This window comes from Ovis aries, chromosome 17, assembly GCF_016772045.2.
Source record: "Ovis aries strain OAR_USU_Benz2616 breed Rambouillet chromosome 17, ARS-UI_Ramb_v3.0, whole genome shotgun sequence".
In the NCBI taxonomy this organism is placed as follows: Eukaryota; Metazoa; Chordata; class Mammalia; order Artiodactyla; family Bovidae; genus Ovis; species Ovis aries.
Window position 1 is genome coordinate 28,943,739 of NC_056070.1, and position 18,632 is coordinate 28,962,370.

Below are 18,632 nucleotides of genomic sequence, written 5' to 3' on the forward strand. Positions count from 1 at the left end.
AGTCAATGAAGCAGAAGTAGGTATTTTTCTGAAACTCTCTTCCTTTTTGATGATCCAATGGATGTTGGCAATTTGATCTCTGGTTCCTAATGGTAAATGGGATTGTTTCCTTAATTTCTGTTTCTGATACTTTGTTTTTAGTATATAGAAATGTAACAGATTTTTGTATATTACTTTTATATCTGGTAACTTTACCAAATTCATTGATGAATCCTGGTAGTTTTCTGGTGGCATCTTTAGGATTTTCTATATATAGTATCATGTCATTTACAAACAGTGACAGTTTTAGTACTTTTCCAATTTGGATTCCTGTTATTTCTTTTTCTTCTCTGATTGCTGTGGCCAGGACTTCCAAAACTATGTTGAATAAAAGTGGCAAGAGTTCCTGATCTTAGAGAAAGTGCTGTAAGCTTTTCATTGTTGAATGTGATGTTGGCCATGGGTTTGCCATGTATGACCTTTATTGGGTTTAGGTATGTTTCCTGTATGGCTGATTTCTGAGGATTTTTTATCGTAAATGGATGTTGAATTTTGTTGAAATATTTTTCTACATCTATTATGTTGATCATACAGTTTTTATTCTTCAATTTGTTAGTGTGATGTGTCACATTGATATTTATGGATATTGAAAAACCCTTGGGATGAATCCCACCTAAATATTCAAAAACTCAAGAGACTTACTCTTTTTTCACCAAATTATCAGTTTTAAATATTCCATGTGATCTTGAAAGAATGAGTTTTGTATATTTGTTGGGTACTGTGTTCTATTGTGGGGCTTCCCACATAGCGCAGTGGTAAAGAATCAGCCTGCCAATGTAGGAAATGCAAGAGAGCTAGATTCGATCCACTAGTCAGGAAGGAGGAGGAAATGGCAACCTACTCCAGTATTTTTGTCTGGAAAATTCCATGGGCAGAGGAGCCCAGTGGGCTACAGTCCATGGAGTTGCAAAGAGTCAGACATGACTGAGAGGCAGAGCACACATATGCACACACGTTCTACTGTGGGCTTCCCAGTTGGCTAGTGGTAAAGAATCCTCCTTCCAGTCCTGGAGATGAGGGGATATGCACGTTCAGTCCCTGGGCTGGGAAGATCCCCTGGAGGAGTAAATGGCAACCCACTCCAGTGTTGTTGCCTGGATAATCCTGTGGACAGTGAAGCCTGGTAGGCTACAGTCTGTGGGGTCACAAAGGGTTGGATATGACCGAGTGACTGAGCACGCAGGCATGCATGTTCTGTTGTATTGCTTTTCCTGCTTCAAATAAAAATGTTACTTGTAGTTTCTAAGAGTCCTTGGCTCTTCTGGACCTTCTTTTCCATTGTGCCTTGCCTATTCCTGTTTAATTTGGATGCTTAGTCTTGCAGTTTCTCCTCTGTGTGGAGGTTTGTCCTGAAAGAGAATTTCAGCAGTTTTTAACTTCTGAAGAAGTATAGTTTAGCCTTATCTCTCCAACTCTTTTCACATCTAGTAGCAGGAATAAAAAAATAAATGTGGAAGGTACTTTTTCTTGACTTCTAAGAATCTGAAGAGCAATCCCAGAGAGACTGAGAATTAAAACTTTCAGAATCAGAGAAATTTGTTCTTTGTAGCTGTTCTTTTTCCCACTGGTAGTAATTATTTGGGAGAAGGCAATGGCAACCCACTCTAGTACTCTGCCTGGGAAATCCCATGGACAGAGGAGCCTGGTAGGCTGCAGTCCATGGGGTCGCTAAGAGTCGGACACTACTGAGCGACTTCACTTTCACTTTTCACTTTCATGCACTGGAGAAGGAAATTGCAACCCACTCCAGTGTTCTTGCCTGGAGAATCCCAGGGAACGGGGGAACCTGGTGGGCTGCCTTCTATGGGGTTGCACAGAGTTGGACACGACTGACGTGACTTAGCAGCAGCAGAAGTAATTATTTGACTTAAGTGTATAGAATATCTAAATTCTAAAATGATGTCTTCAGAATGATTTATTTTCAACAGCAGTGGAGACTAACAGTTTTGCATTGGATATTTCAAATAATATCTACTTTATTTCTGTCATTCAAAGTTGAACATTACAAATTGTTTTTTTTTGTTTGTTTGTTTGTTTCAGATCAAAGACTGAATGAAACCCTTAGGCGGTATAAAATGGAAAATTTTTTCAAATATTCAACAGTACAGGTATGTAAATTAAATTGGGGTCTAACAAATTAAGTTCAAATTTGGTTGTAAATATGTCTGTATTTGACAAGTGTAGAATAAATGCTATTTAGGATTATTCCATGTGAAGTTGCCTATAGCACTTGAAAATTTTTCTTACAACTCTGATGCTTGTAAGGAAGCAAAGTTGTTTTTGTTTAATGACTATAAATTCTTTGACCATAGAAATTGCCTTTGTCCTCACCGGAGTTTGAGCTTACGATATATGTATATGGTGTTAAAATGTCAGAATTGTAAAATGAGAATTCATTAGACTTTTGAAACATCCTAGAATTGTTTTTAGGATACATCCAGTTATAAACTTTAACTCTCAATTCTCATAAATTTAACAGAAGCATGAACTAACTCAGAATAAGAAATAATACATGGCATTATTTTAAATTTTTTTTTCTTGGGCATACATTTTTATTTAAATATTGTATTTTTTTGACCAATAAAATATACTTACTGGTACAGTCTGAGTTACAGGATATTAAAATAAAAATAGCTCCTAGGTTAAATGGTAGCTCTATACTGAATCAGTAAAGAAATATTTTGCTTTTGACATAGATAAATCTTATAATTAAAACTGCAATTGCTTTTAAGGTATTAAAAGGAAGTTGTTTTTTTTTTTTTAAGATACTAGGTAATAGAGAATCTCATGATCCACTAGCCTCTAAATTTTGCTCAGATTCTTAGGTTCTTTTGCTTCTGCTTGATGTCATATGGAAATATCTCTGAAGGGACGATTCAAACAAAAGATTGATTTTAAAGCCTGAGTAAACCTCTGAGTATGGAATTGCATCCTGTCTCCTAAAATCTGGCTGACTGGATTACGAAAGATGGTTTTACCAAATAAAAGATTGACTCTAGCTAGCCCTTTATGTGCACCTTCACTGTGTACTGTTAATTTTGTTTGTTTTTGCCTGCACTGGTCTTCACTGCTTTCCAAGGGCTCTCTCTAGTTGCGGTGAGCGAGGGCTGCTCTTTGTTGCTATATGTGGTCTTGTCATTGCAAAGCACAGGCTTTAGGCGTTTAAGCTTCAGTATTGCAGCATGTGGGCTCAGAAGTTGTGACCTAGAAGTGGGCCCTAGAGCTTGCAGCTTTCAGTAGTCGTGGCACACAGGCTCAGTAGTTGCGGCACGTGGGCTTAGTTGGTCGTGCATCAGCAGGCAGATTTTTATCCACTGTGTCACCATGGAAGTCTATATATCCAGTGATTATAATATTTAAAGCTGATGGTAACATACTAAGTAGGGACAGGTTTTCCCTTACTTAATAGAGTACTATTTGGGGAAATTATGTAGCTCCTTTAATTCTTTGAAGGTACATGTCCTTCTCTTACATGTATTATTGTCAGTCATACAGTCAAATCTTGATTTTTATTTCTTATTTTTCATATTAGTATATTGCTACTGCCTAAGATTCCTTTGCACAGTATGTCTTCTCTTCAGAACATGTTGCTGTCTCAAGACTCAGTCCCCATGGGTCTTGCCTTTCACTACATACTTCGTATTGGTGAGTGAGAGGTGATACGGAGCTTGACAGGGAGTTTAATTTGCTTTCTAGCATAAAGGTCCATATCCTTGACCATATGCAGTGCACCTTTGGGGATTTTTCACCCCAGAAGCATTATTCTGGTTTCTGATAAAATACTCAGGAGGAGTTTTCTTTTGTTGTTGTTGGTTTTTTTGTTTTGTTTTTGCTTTCTCTTTGTTTTGCAGTAAAGGAAGAGAGAGGTAGGAGGTAACTTCATTATCAAAGAGTAAATGGGACCCAGGTTCACTGGCTCAGATCTCGTCCCTGTAATTTTAGTTGTTGCTACTAGCAACAGAAATTGTTCATAAATTTGTTTGCCTGTTTTGTTTAGCTGCATTTCCCAAGTTTCTAGAATAATTTTTGTTATATACTCAATAAATGAGTTGAATTAATGGAACAACCATAACCTTCCTCTTCTTCCCTCCTACCTACTTTTCTTCCAACATCGTGTGAGCTCTGTTGCCAGATACAATGAAAGTGGAGATGTAAAAAGTAATGATCAGCTTGAGAAATATAAATAGTTCATGCTTTTTGTTCTATTTTTAAAGGTAAAATCCTAGTGAACTGTCCTTTTTTCTCATACTAGGTACTGTAAAACTGCCAGGACTGTGTTAAATGGACATATTTTTGTGAAACCTTTTTTCCAATATTGAAAAAACCTGCAGTAGTTTGGTATTTCTTATATTTTAAGTTGGTACTTCAAGGATAATTTTTATAGGAACTGTATTACAAGTGATAGTTAAAATTCTTTAGTACTGTTACCACGTAATGATCATTGAGACTTCTTTTGGATCAAAGTAAGTTCTGTGAATTGCCTTTAGATTTTTTATATAGCATTGTTTCTTAAGAAAATACAAGATCTAATACCTTTATAATAAATAGTAATGCTTAAATTCTGTGGATTTAAACGGAGAGAGTCTTCCAGTGTCTTTAATAGCTTATATATTTAATATATTTGGTTCATAATACCTTCATAATTCATTCTTTAAAAAACCTTTTCCCTTATAATTTTATATAACTTTCTAAAGATATTTTATTATAATTTGTATTTTCTACTGGACTTATGGTTGAGTTACAATGTTGTTAGTTTCAAATACAGCAAATTGATTCAGTTATACATAAACATATATCCATTCTTTTTCAGATTCCTATCCCATATGGGTTATTATGAGATAGTGAGGAGAGTTCCCTGTGCTATACAGTTGGTGCTTGTTGACTGCCTATGTATAGTACCATATGTATATTAATCCCAATCTCCTAATTTATTGCTCTCCCCACCTTTCCCGTTTGATAGCCGTAAGTTTGTTTTTGACATCTGTTTCTCTTTTGTGAATGAGTTCATTTGTATTATCTTTTTAAATTCTACATATAGTGATACCCACTACAGTACTCTTGCCTGGAAAATCCCATGGACAGAGGATCCTGGTAGGCTGCAGTCCATGGGGTCGCGAAGAGTCGGACACGACTGAGCGACTTCACTTTCACTTTTCACTTTCATGCATTGGAGAAGGAAATTGCAACCCACTCCAGTGTTCTTGCCTGGCGAATCCCAGGGACAGTGGAGCCTGGGAGGCTGCCATCTATGGGGTCGCACAGAGTCAGACACGACTGAAGCGACTTAGCAGCAGCAGCAGCAGTGATATGATTTTTGTCTTTTCTGCATCTTGGTCACTTAGTATGACTATCTCTAGGTCCATCCATGTTGCTGCAAATGGCATTATTTCATTCTTTTTATTTTGAAGAGCTAGTTAGCGTTATTCAAAAATTGAAGAATCAGCTACACTAGGAGGGGTTGTACAAAATGGAAGATTTTTATGGATAGAAGGAGAGGATGTGGCAAAAGGTATTAACGAAGGAAAAGAAAGAATTATTTCAGGCCAGGCTGTCTTCTAATGGGGGACTGACGGTCTAGGGGCCTTTTCCATGCAGTTACTTCATTAGTCAGTTCAGTTCAGTCGCTCAGTCATGTCCGACTCTTTGCGACCCCATGAATCGCAGCACACCAGGCCTCCCTGTCCATCACTGACTCCCGGAGTTCACTCAGACTCACGTCCACCGAGTCAGTGATGCCATCCAGCCATCTCATCCTCAGTCGTCCCCTTCTCCTCCTGCCCCCAATCCCTCCCAGCATCAGAGTCTTTTCCAATGAGTCAACTCTTTGCATGAGGTGGCATAGTACTGATTAGCAAATTTCAGGTGGACTGTTTTAAAGGTCACATCTCTGATAGGGATTGAAACCGTCTTAGTTTTTGCTATGATGGGGAGGGCGGTTAGGAAATGATCCCACTTGGGGCTTCTTAGTTCTTTTTTAACAGTGTGATGGTATAATTTTGCATTTCTCTGATAAATAGGTATGTAGAGAATATTTTCATATGGTTTTTGGCCATCTGGATGTTCTGTTTCACATGAGTTTGAGCAAGCTCTGGGAGTTGGTGATGGACAGGGAAGCCTGGTGTGCTGCAGTCCATGGGGTTGCAGAGAATCAGACACAACTGAGCTGAACTGATGTTTTTCAGATGTTCCTTTTTAAATATTTTTCCCATTTAAAAAATTGGGTTATTTACCTTTTTTAAAAAAAAATCATTATTGGAGTATAGTTGATTTTACAGTGTTCATTTCAAGTGTACAATAAGGTGAATGAGTTATGCATATACATATACTCATCCTTTTTCAGATTCCTTTCCCATATAGGCCATTACAGAGATTGAGTGGAGTTCCATGTGCTATACAGTAGGTCCTTATTAGTTATCTATTTTATATATAATAGTGTGTATATGTCAGTCCCAATCTCCCAGTTTATTTCTGCACCCTCCTCTTTCCTTCTTGGTAACGATAAGTTTGTTTTCTATATCTGTGACTTTGTTTCTGTTTTGTAAATAAATTCATTTGTGTCACATTTTAGATTACATGTACAAGTAATATCATATGATGTCCATCTTTCTCTGACTTACTTCACTCAGTATGACTGTCTCTAGGTCCATCCACGTTACTGCAAATGGCATTCTTTCGTTCTTTTTTATGGCTGAGTAATATCCCATGGTATACATGTACCACATCTTCTTTATCCGTTTCTCTCTCAGTGGACATTTAGGTGGCTTCCGTGTCCTGGCTGTTGTAAATAGTGCTGCAGTGAACATTGGTATGCATGTATCTTTTTGAATAATGGTTTTCTCCAGATATATACTCCTGAGTGGAATTGCTGGATCATATGGTAGCTCTAGTTTTAGTTTTCTAAGGAGCTTTCATACTGTTCTCCATACTAGCGATATCAATTTATATCCCCACCAACAATGTGCGAGGGTTCCTTTTTCTCCACACCCTCTCCAGCATTTATTGTTTATAGATTTTTTGATGATGTCCATTCTGACCAGTGTAAAGTGATACCTCATTATAGTTTTGATTCACAGTTCTCTAATAATAAAGTGATCTTTTCATGTGCCTCTTAGCCATCTTTGGAGAAATGTCTGTTTAGATCTTCTGCTCATTTTTCAATTGGGTTTATTTCATTTTTCATGGCTGAATAATAGTCCATCTTAAATATGTAAAGCTAAATATATTTTACATAATTAATTTCTTGAATGACCCCTTCAGGTTGTTGTGAAATTTAGTTGTCTTTCTTTGATTATGTTTTGTTTTCTGTATAAATAAAAAGTATTTCAAATCGCATTGCTCTTTGAGAGTGTAGTAGTGGGCACTGGCTGACAAATGTTCAAAGATAAAAAGATTTTATTCAAGAAGGTGAGTGAGTCATATCCTTTTTGCCTCATTTCTTTCCTCCTACTCCCCCACCCCCTTAAATCACTGCCTTTTCTCACATGAAAGCTAATTGCATCTTCTTTGTAACCTGTGCCACACTAGTATTATACATGTGTGTACTAGGGATGGGATAAGTGTTTTTGTTCTTTTTGTACTTGCTGAGAGACAGAGTGGAATATTAAAAATAAGTTTATTTTCTCTGAAAACTCTCTTAAAAGTATCTTCCTTTTCTAGCTTGAAACTTGTTTTTCTGCCTGTTACACCTTGAACTCAAAATTTTTTTAAAAAATTGAGACTCAGGAAAGAGAGGAAATAACATAAACTAGAAAGAAAAAGAAGGAAGAAATAAATATAAAAACATGGTGCTAAGAGGTATGAGTTGGTTGTGGGAGGAAAAGACAGTCATTGTGCATATTATTCACCGATAGAGCAAACATTAATATATTCAACAAGTGCTTGACCACTATGTAAGCTCTAGGGACAGACCTATCAATAAGATATGCAGAGGATCCTCTTTCAGTGGAAGAGAGAGAAATGAATGAACAAAAACTGTGATAGTTTATGAACAAAATAAACAGGGTGCTGAGAGAGATTAATGTGTATGCAGTGTGGTGGTGACTGAGACTTGTTTTTGGTAGAAAAGGCAGAGAAGACTTCTTTAAGGTAGCAACATTTAAGTTGGCACTGAAAGTGAAGAACAAGCCGAGGAAAAAGCCAAGAAGAGGCTCTGAGGCAGGAAGAAATTAGACATGTCTTAATATAATGTATAAGAGCTGGTCCAGTTTTAATCAAATGATAGTTATTTGATTAATGAATTATTAATGAATTAATGAAGTATTAATGAATAATAGTTATTTGATTACTTTATGTTGAAGGAATAGTAGGGCTACTCTTGTTGATCATGAGTTTAGAAATATAAAACTTTATTGATAACAATATAACAAACCACTTTTATTATTTAAGTCAAATTACAAGCTTTCTAGACCAGTACTGTTCAGTGGAACTTCCTGTGATTGTGGAAATGTTGTATAGTTCAGTAGTTTTTAATATGGTAGCAAGTAACACATGGGGCAGTTAAGCACTTGAAATTAAGCTACACAACAGACAGGTCTTTTATCTGATTTTCACTTAAGAAATTTTAAATTTGAATAGACTAATGTGGCTTATGAAGAGTACATCATGCAAAATTCCAGGCTGGATGAAGCACAAGCTGGAATCAAGATCCCCGGGAGAAATATCAATATCTTCAGATACGCAGATGACACCACCCTTATGGCAGAATGCGAAGAGAAACTAAAGAGCCTCTTGATGACTGTGAAAGAGGAGAGTGAAAAAGCTGGCTTAAAACTCAACTTTCAAAAAACGAAGATCATGGCATTTGGTCCCATCACTTCATGGCAAATAGATGGGGAAACAATGGAAAAAGTGATAGACTTTATTTTCTAGGACTCGAAAATCACTGCAGATGGTGACTGCAGCCATGAAATTAAAAGATGCTTACTCCTTGGAAGAAAAGCTATGACCAACCTAGACAGCATATTAAAAAGCAGAGACATTACTTTGCCAACCAAGGTCCATCTAATCAAAGCAAATCTATGGTTTTTCCAGTAGTCATATATGGATGTGAGAGTTAGACCATGAAGAAAGCTGAGTGCTGAAGAATTGATGCTTTTGAACTGTGATGTTGGAAAAGACTCTTGAGAGTCCCGTGGACTGCAGGGAGATCCAACCAGTCCATCCTAGAGGAGATCAGTCCTGAATATTTATTGGAAGAACTGATGCTGAAGCTGAAACACCAATACTTTGGCCGCCTGATGTGAAGAACTGACTCACTGGAAAAGACTTTGATGCTGGAAAGATTGAAGGCAAGAGGAGAAGGGGATGGCAGAGAATGAGAGAGTTGGATGAGATGACTGACTTGATGGACATGAGTTTGAGCAAGCTCTGGGAGTTGGTGATGGACAGGGAAGCCTGGCTTGCTACAGTCAGTCCATGGGGTTGCAAAGAGTCGGACTCGACTGAGTGACTAACCTGAACTGAAATGTGGCATATGGCTATCGTTTTTTAGATAGTGTGGTTCTACTCTCCATGTGATGGGTTACTCAGGTAAAACTGTGAAGAGTCAATTTGCCTCATCCCATGTCTAGTGAAGATAGAAAATCAGTAATTTAGGACTTTAACTAAAGTCTGAATTTAGGAGTTTATCAATTTCTTAGGTCATACTTCAGCCACCTTTATTGATGAAAATCAACCTCCTCTTGATAACAATGAAAGGTGTAAGAGTTTACTGCAACCCTCTAAAATGTACAAGAACACCTTCACAAAATGCTAGTCAACCTATACTTCTAAAGGATAGAGGAAAGGATGCTATTTGGTAGCCTGTGATGCTGATTAAAATCCGGAAAACAACATTCAGAACTGTAATTACAATACTTAAAGAGTATTTAGTTGTCTTAGAGGAAGAAAAGTGTCTACAAAATTAGTTTACCTGACTACAGTCCAAATTATTGCCACTCTTTCTGTGATAAATCATCACTGTCATCTCAGGAAGTCATCTTGGGATCAAAACAGATAGAAATTAATTATACAATATCCATTTTTCAAGATTTTTATAATTCTATAAATATTTCTTTTCTTTTGTATAATTTGTTTAAATTTTGTTTTAGGGAATATCAAGTCTTATAAATACTTTTAAAATAAGTCAATTTCAATCTTATTCTCCCAACTTGAATTTTTAGTAAATAATGCAGTCCCTAATTCCTAAAGTTTTACTAGCAAGTAAGAAGGGGTTGCTGAATCTGTATTTTTATTTTTAGATATTTATCTTATGTTTTGATTTATTACTTTTATTTTAGAATGTTATAGCTTTTATAATTTAGATTATTGAGTCATTTTGCATTTGTATCTCCTTAGCAGCTATCCTTAGAAGATAGTTGTGGAGCAGTGTCTTCACTTAATTCACCTTAATATATATTGAGCACCATCTTTATGTAAGGCACTGTGCCAGGAGTTTTAGCAATGTAAAGTTATGTAAAATAACATAGCAATTTTAGAGGTATAACATAGAGACTTACAAAAATATGGGATGAGAAATATTAAATTGGATAAGAGGCATAATATTTGAATCTTTTAAAAACTTTAAAACCAGCTATTAGTAATAAGAGAAAAAAGGAGATCATGTATAGTTGGAGAGATCTGGGAGTTTCCTGGAGGATATGTAGTGTATCTGAGAGGCACTGCTAAGTAGATAGGATTTTGAAAACTTCAGTGAGGGGCCAAAAGAGGGCATGGTGAAGAGCATTGTAGCTGGACCCACTGGCATGATGAGTAGCCAAAGAGGGTGAGAAAATGAGAGCTGTATTTAGGGACTAAAACATACTTCAGTTTCTGTAATGTGTTTGGCATATGTGAAAGAAGTAATTGAAAATAAGGTTAGGAAGGGTAGATTATTCCCACATTATAGAGGACCTTGAATGGTTAGGTTGAATAGTTTGGATTTAAATACTAGAAGATTATTAATTATTTTTTAGAAGAATAGCTTTCTGAGTAATCTGGAAGAAACTCATCACTAATTTATTAGGCATCTACTGCAAATAAAGCACCCGTTCCAGTCCACTTTAGTACACTAATTCCTAGAATGTCGACGTTCACTTTTGCCATCTCCTGTTTGACCACTTCCACTTTGCCTTGACTTATGGACTTAACATTCCAGGTTCCTAGGCAATATTGCTCTTTACAGCATCGGACCTTGCGTTCATCACCAGTCACATCCACAACCGGGTGTTGTTTTTGCTTTGGCTCCATCGCTTTATTCTTTCTGGAGTTATTTCTCCACTGATCTCTAGTAGCATATTTGGCACTTAACGACCTGGGGAGTTCACCTTTCAGTGTCCTATCTTTTTGCCTTTTCATACTGTTCATGGGTTCTCAAGGCAAGAATACTGAAGTGGTTTGCCATTCCCTTCTCCAGTGGACCACATTTTGTCAGAACTCTCCACCACGACCCATCCGTCTTGGGTGGCCCTACATGGCATGCAGTCCATCAGGTCACAAAGAGTTGGACACGACTGAGCGACTGAAATGAACTAGGTTTGTTCTAGCTTTTCATCCAAGGAGCAAGCATCTTTTAATTTCATGGCTGCAGTCACTGTCCACAGTGATTTTAGAGCCTAAGAAAATAGTTTCTCACTGTTTCCATTTTCTCCCCATCTATTTGACATGAAGTGATGGGACTGGATGCCATGATCTTCATTTTTTGAATGTTGTGTTTTAAGCCAGCTTTTTGACTCTTCTCTTTCCCTTTCATTAAGCGGCTTTTTAGTTCCTCTTCGCTTTTTGCCATTAGGGTATTGTCATCTGCATATCTGAGGTTATTGATATTTCTCCTGGCAATCTTGATTCCAGCTTGAGCTTCATCCAGCTCAGCATTTGGCATGATGTACTCTGTATATAAATTAAATAAGCTGGGTGTCAGTATACAGCCTTGACGTACTCCTTTCCCAATTTTGAACCAGTCTGTTGTTCCATGTCCATTTCTCACTGTTGCTTCTTGACCTGCGTACAGGTTTCTCAGGAGGCAGGTAAGGTGGTTTGATATTCCCATCTCTTTAAGAATTAAAGAAATATTCTTATTACCACTAACATGGTCTCATCACAAAATACTGCCAATGAAGCATCAAATGCGTTGAAAAGAAAACATGATGATGATGATGACGACGATGACAATGATGACTATGATAATTTGTAATCTAGCCTTGACGCATGTGACATGTATACTTGGTTCTGAATCGATTGTACTGAGATTAAACATGCATGCTAGGTATTTCCATGTTGTGTTCTAGAAAAAATAGTATTTCAGGAGTAAATATCCTTACCATACTTTTCGATTGAGCTGTTATGTTAGATTTTCTTTAATAGGATTAGTAATTAACAGTTAGTTACTAGGTTAATTTAAAAAATTGAAACCATGATGAAATGTCCCAACATACCTTCCAGAATGGTTAAACGAAAACATAGCCCCACTGAAAAGTCAAATACTGAAAAGTATGGAGAAAAAAATGAATCAGTCAGACATTGCTGGTGATACTATGTGAAGAATTTTGTAGTTTCTTCTAATTACAAAGATGGTAACAATGACCCTATAGGCGAGATAGCAAAAGAGACACAGATGCAAAGAACAGACTTTTGGACTCTGTGGGAGAAGGCGAGGGTAGGATGATTTGAGAGAATAGCATTGAAACATGTATATTATCATATGTGAAATAGATCTCCAGTCCAAGTTCGATACACGTGAGAGGGTGCTCAGGGTCGGTGCACTGGGATGACCCTGAGAGATGGGATGGGGAGCCAGGTGGGAGGAGGGTTAAGGATGGGGAACACATGTACACCCATGGCTGATTCATGTCAATGTATGGCAAAAACCACTACAATATTGTAAAGTAATTAGCCTCCACAAAGAAAGGCAATGCCAAAGAATGCTCAAACTACTGCACAATTGCACTCATCTCACACACTAGTAAAGTAATGCTCAAAATTCTCCAAGCCAGGCTTCAGCAATATGTGAATCGTGAACTTCCAGATGTTCAAGCTGGTTTTAGAAAAGGCAGAGGAACCAGAGATCAAATTGCCAACATCTGCTGGATCATGGAAAAAGCAAGAGAGTTCCAGAAAAACGTCTATTTCTGCTTAATTGACTATGCCAAAGCCTTTGACTGTGTGGATCACAATAAACTGTGGAAAACTCTGAGAGATGGGAATACCAGACCACCTAACCTGCCTTTTGTGAAACCTATATGCAGGTCAGGAAGCAACAGTTAGAACTGGACATAGAACAGACTGGTTCCAGATAGGAAAAGGAGTACATCAAGGCTGTATATTGTCACCCTGCTTATTTAACTTCTATGCAGAGTACATCATGAGAAACACGGGACTGGAAGAAGCACAAGCTGGAATCAAGATTGCTGGGAGAAATATCAATAACCTCAGATATGCAGATGACGCCACCCTTATGGCAGAAAGTGAAGAGGAGCTAAAAAGCCTCTTGATGAAAGTGAAAGTAGAGAGTGAAAAAGTTGGCCTAAAGGTCAACATTCAGAAAACGAAGATCATGGCATCCGGTCCCATCACTTCATGGGAAATAGATGGGGAAACAGTGGAAACAGTGTCAGACTTTATTTTGGGGGGCTCCAAAATCACTGCAGATGGTGACTGCAGCCATGAAATTAAAAGACGCCTACTTCTTGGAAGAAAAGTTATGACCAACCTAGATAGCATATTCAAAAGCAGAGACATTACTTTGCCAACAAAGGTCCGTCTAGTCAAGGCTATGGTTTTTCCAGTGGTCATGTATGGATGTGAGAGTTGGACTGTGAAGAAGGCTGAGCGCTGAAGAATTGATGCTTTTGAAGTGTGGTGTTGGAGAAGACTCTTGAGAGTCCCTTGGACTGCAAGGAGATCACTCCTGGGGTTTCTTTGGAAGGAATGATGCTAAAGCTGAAACTCCAGTACTTTGGCCACCTCATGGGAAGAGCTGACTCATTGGAAAACACTGTGATGCTGGGAGGGATTGGGGGCAGGAGGTGAAGGGAACGACAGAGGATGAAATGGCTGGATGGTATCTGTGACTCGATGGACATGAGTCTGAGTGAACCCCGGGAGTTGGTGATGGAGAGGGAGACCTGGCGTGCTGCAGTTCATGGGGTCGCAAAGAGTCGGACACAACTGAGCAACTGAACTGAACTGAACTGAATTAGCCTCCAATTAAAAGTTAAAATTAGCCTCCAATTCCTTTTCATTCATCATAGAGAAACCTAAATGAACCATGACAACCTAAATAACCATTGTTTACAAAAACCTATACAGAAATATTTGTAGCAGTTTTGTTCATAATATCCTAAAATATGGATGAAGCTGGAGCCTATTATACACAGTGAAGTAAGTCAGAAATAAAAACGTCAATACAGTATATTAACACATATATTTGGAATTTAGAAAGATGTTAGCAATGACCATATTTGTGAGACAGCAAAAGAGACACAAATATAAAGAACAGACTTTCGGATTCTGTGGGAGAAGGTGAGGATGGGATGATTTGAGAGAATAGCATTAAAACATGTACATTACCATATGTGAAATAGATCACCAGTCCAGGTTTGATGCATGAAACAGGGCACTCAAAGCTGGTACACTGGGACAATCCAGTGGGATGGGATGGGATGAGGAGGGAGGTTAGAAGGGGGTTCAGGATGGAGGACACATGTACACCCATGGATAGTTCATAATAGCCCCAAATGGGAAACAACCAATGGTGAATGGTTAAACAAACCATGGTACATACTTACCATGTACTATTACTCTCAACTAAAAAGAAATTAATATTTAATACATGTAAAAAATGTCCAGGAAATTATGCTGATTGGAAAAAAGCGACCAATCACAGAATATTACATACTTAATTGGTTTCTTTTCTACAAGACTCTTGAACCAACATATAGATGGAGAACAAATTAGTGGTTGTCAGAGTTCAGGGATGGGGATGGGTGAGACGTAGATGGGTAGGACGTTGCCCTAAAGGTACGAGATGAAGGATTCTTGGGTTATGGAACTATCCTGTGTTTTAACTTAATATCATTATTATGGAAGTTTTACCGTACTTTATTGTTTGCAGTTTTGCAAGGTGTTACTGTTGGGGGAAAATTGGTAAAAGCTATAGGACAGTTCTCTATTATTTCTTTTTTAGTTGAAGTGTAATTGATACACAGTTACAATTATAAGTCACAGGTGTACAGTTTTTACCAGTTCACAATTTTCAAAGTTATATCTCATTTATAGTTCGTTATTGTAAGTGTTGATTATCTTCTCAGTGTTGTACAGTATATCCCTTTTGCTTATTCTGTACCTGATTTGTACTTCATACTCTTATGTTTCCCTATATTACTTCTTCCCCATCCTCTCTCCCTTCTGGTAACCACAATTTTTTTTTTCTCTGTATCTGTGAGTCTGCTTCTTTTAGGTTATATTCACTAGTTTGTTATATATTTCATATTCCACATATGAGTGATATTATAGAGCATTTGTCTTCCTTTGTCTGACTTATTTCACTTAGCATAATGCCCTCCAAGTCCATGTGCTGCTACTAACTTTGGGTTTTGTTTGTTCTTTTTTCTCTAATTGCTTTAGGGATAAGGCTAGGTTGTTTTATCTGAGAATTTTCTTATTTCTTGAGGTAAGCTCCCATTACTATAAGCTTCCCTCTTAGAACTGTTTTTAAGGCGTCCTGTAGATTTGGGGTGGTTCTATTTTTGTTTTCATTTGGTTCTGGGTATTTTTTTGTTTCCTTTGATTTCTTTAGTGATAAATTAGTTTGGTAATATATTGTTTAGTCTCCATGCGTTTGTGATTTTTTTGCAGTTTTCTTTCCTGTAATTGATTTCTAATCTCATTGTATTGTGGTCAGAAAAGATGCTTGATATGGTTTCAGTTTTCTTAAATTTACCTAGGCTTGTTCTGTGGCCTAGCTTGTGATCCATGCCAGAGATTATTTTATATACACTTGAAAAGATTGCGTGTATATATACATATATCATTTAAGTCCTTCTGTTCTTCTGGTCTAATGTTTCATTTAAGCCCTGTGTTTCCTTATTGACTTTTTGTCTGGACAATCCATCCATGGACATAAGTAGTCTCCTACTATTACTGTGTTACTCTTGATTTCTCCTTTTATGTCTGTTAATATTTGCCTTATATACTTATGTGCTTGTGTGTTGTGTGTGTACATGAGTACAGTTGTTATCTCTTCTTGGATCAATCTCTTGATCATTATGTAGCATCCTCCTTTGTCTCCTGCAACAGTCTTTTTAAGGCTTTTTGTCTGATATAAGTGTTGCTACTCTGGCTTTCTTTTGATTTTCATTTGCATTAAATAGCTTTTAGATCCCTTTCTTTCAGTTTATGTGTGTCTCTAGGTCTTAAGTCTCTTGTAGGCAGAAAGTCTTGTTTTTTATCCACACACTATGTCTTTATTTAGAGCATTTAGTCCATTTACATTTAACAGTTATTGATGTATATGTTCTTATTGTTATTTTGTTAATTGTTTTCTATTTGTTTTTACAGATCTTTTTTCCTCTTTTGTTCTCCTCTCTTGTGATTTGAAAACTATCTTTAGTGGTACTTTTGGATGCCTTTTTCTTTTTTGTGTGTATAGCTATTATAGATTTTTGTTTTATGGTTTGCATGTGGTTTTTGTATAGCAGTCCATATAAATATATATGTATGTGATTGTTTTAAGTTGCTGATCTTTTCATTTCAAATGCATTTTTAAAACCTTTCATTTGTACTCTTCTCCCCTCATGATTACTGTTTTAGATATGGTATTTTTCATCTAATTATTTTGTATATCCCTTAACTGCTTATTGTGGTTACAGATGATTTTACTACTTTTGTCTTTTAACCTCCCCATCAGGTTTATGTGTCGATGATTTCCTATCTTTAGTACATGTTTGCCTTTTTTGGTGAACTTTTCTGTAAGTAATTTTCTGGTTTCTAGTTGTGGTCTTTTCTTTTTCATCTAGAGAAGTTCCTGTATCATTTATTATAAAACTTGATTTGGTGGTGGTGAGCTCTCAGCTTTTCCTTGTGTGTAAAGCTTTTGATCTCTCAGTAAATCTGATCCAGAGCCTTGCTGGGGATAGTTTTCTTGGTTGTAGGTTTTTTCCCTTTCATCACTTTATTTTTTCTTTATTTTTTTTTAATTGGAGGAAAATTGCTTTACAGTGTTGTGATCATTTCTGCTGTACAAGGGTACAAATCAGCCATAATTATGGCCTTTCATCACTTTAAATATCATGCCATCCCCTTTTGACTTGCAGAATTTTTGCTGAAAAATCACTGACAGTGGTATAGGCCTTCTGTTTCATATTATTTGTTGCTTTTTCCTTGCTGTTTTTAGTATTCTCTCTTAATATACAACTTTTGTTGTTTTAATTGCAATATGTTTTGGTGTGTTCCTTTTGGCTTCATCCTGGATGGGATTCTCTGCACATTCTAGACTTGGGTGACTATTTCATTCCTCAGGTTAGGGAAATTTTCACCAATTTGCTAAAATTTACTCAGACCCTTTTATCTCTCTCTACTTCTTCTAGGATCCCTATAGTTCAGTTTAGTTCAGTTCAGTCACTCAGTCGTGTCCAACTCTTTGTGACCCCATGAACCGCAGCACACCAGGCCTGCCTGTCCATCACCAACTTCCGGAGTCCACCCAAACTCATGTCCATTGAATCGGTGATGCCATCCAGCCATCTCATCCTCTGTCATCCCCTTCTCCTCCTGCCCTCAGTCTTTCCCAGCATCAGGGTCTTTTCCAATGAGTCAGCTCTTTACATCAGGTGGCCAAAGTATTGGAGTTTTCAGCTTCAACATCAGTCCTTCCAATGAATACCCAGGACTGATTTCCTTTAGGATGGACTGGTTCGATCTCCTTGCAGTCCAAGGGGCTCTCAAGAGTCATCTGCAACACCATAGTTCAAAAGCATCAATTCTTTGGCACTCAGCCTTCTTTATAGTCCAACTCTCACATCCATACATGACTACTTGAAAAACCATAGCTTTGACTAGATGGACCTTTGTTGGCAAAGTAATGTCTCTGCTTTTTAATATGCTGTCTAGGTTGGTCATAACTTTTCTTCCAAGAAGTAGGCGTCTTTTAATTTCATGGCTGCAGTCACCATCTGCAGTGATTTTGGAGCCCCCAAAAATAAAGTCTGACACTGTTTCCACTGTTTCCCCATCTATTTCCCATGAAGTGATGGGACCAGATGCCATGATCTTCGTTTTCTGAATGTTGAGCTTTAAGCCAACTTTTTCACTCTCCTCTTTCACTTTCATCAAGAGGCTTTTTAGCTCCTCTTCACTTTCTGCCATAAGGGTGGCGTCATCTGCATATCTGAGGTTATTGATATTTCTCCCAACAATCTTGATTCCAGCTTGTACTTCCTCCAGCCCAGCGTTTCTCGTGATGTACTCTGCATATAAGTTAAATAAGCAGGGTGACAATATACAGCCTTGACGTACTCCTTTTCCTATTTGGAACCAGTCTGTTCCATGTCCAGTTCTAACTATTGTTTCTGGACGTGCATACAGGTTTCTCAAGAGGCAGGTTAGGTGGTCTGGTATTC

At 37.4% G+C, this 18,632-nt stretch overlaps 1 protein-coding gene across 5 annotated transcripts in view; it reads left to right on the plus strand.

Moving 5' to 3' along the window:
* LOC101108690 (sodium channel and clathrin linker 1) overlaps positions 1-18,632 on the plus strand; it is a 183,321-nt gene that overhangs the window by 15,220 nt on the left and 149,469 nt on the right. For all 5 annotated transcript variants that reach the window (XR_009596990.1, XR_009596991.1, XM_060401008.1 and 2 more), the window contains exon 2: positions 2,080-2,147. Coding sequence is in view for 3 of the 5 variants with exons in the window: in XM_060401008.1 (XP_060256991.1) it covers positions 2,080-2,147 (68 nt within the window). In the remaining 2 variants the exon portion in view is untranslated. The remainder of the gene's footprint in view (positions 1-2,079; positions 2,148-18,632) is intronic.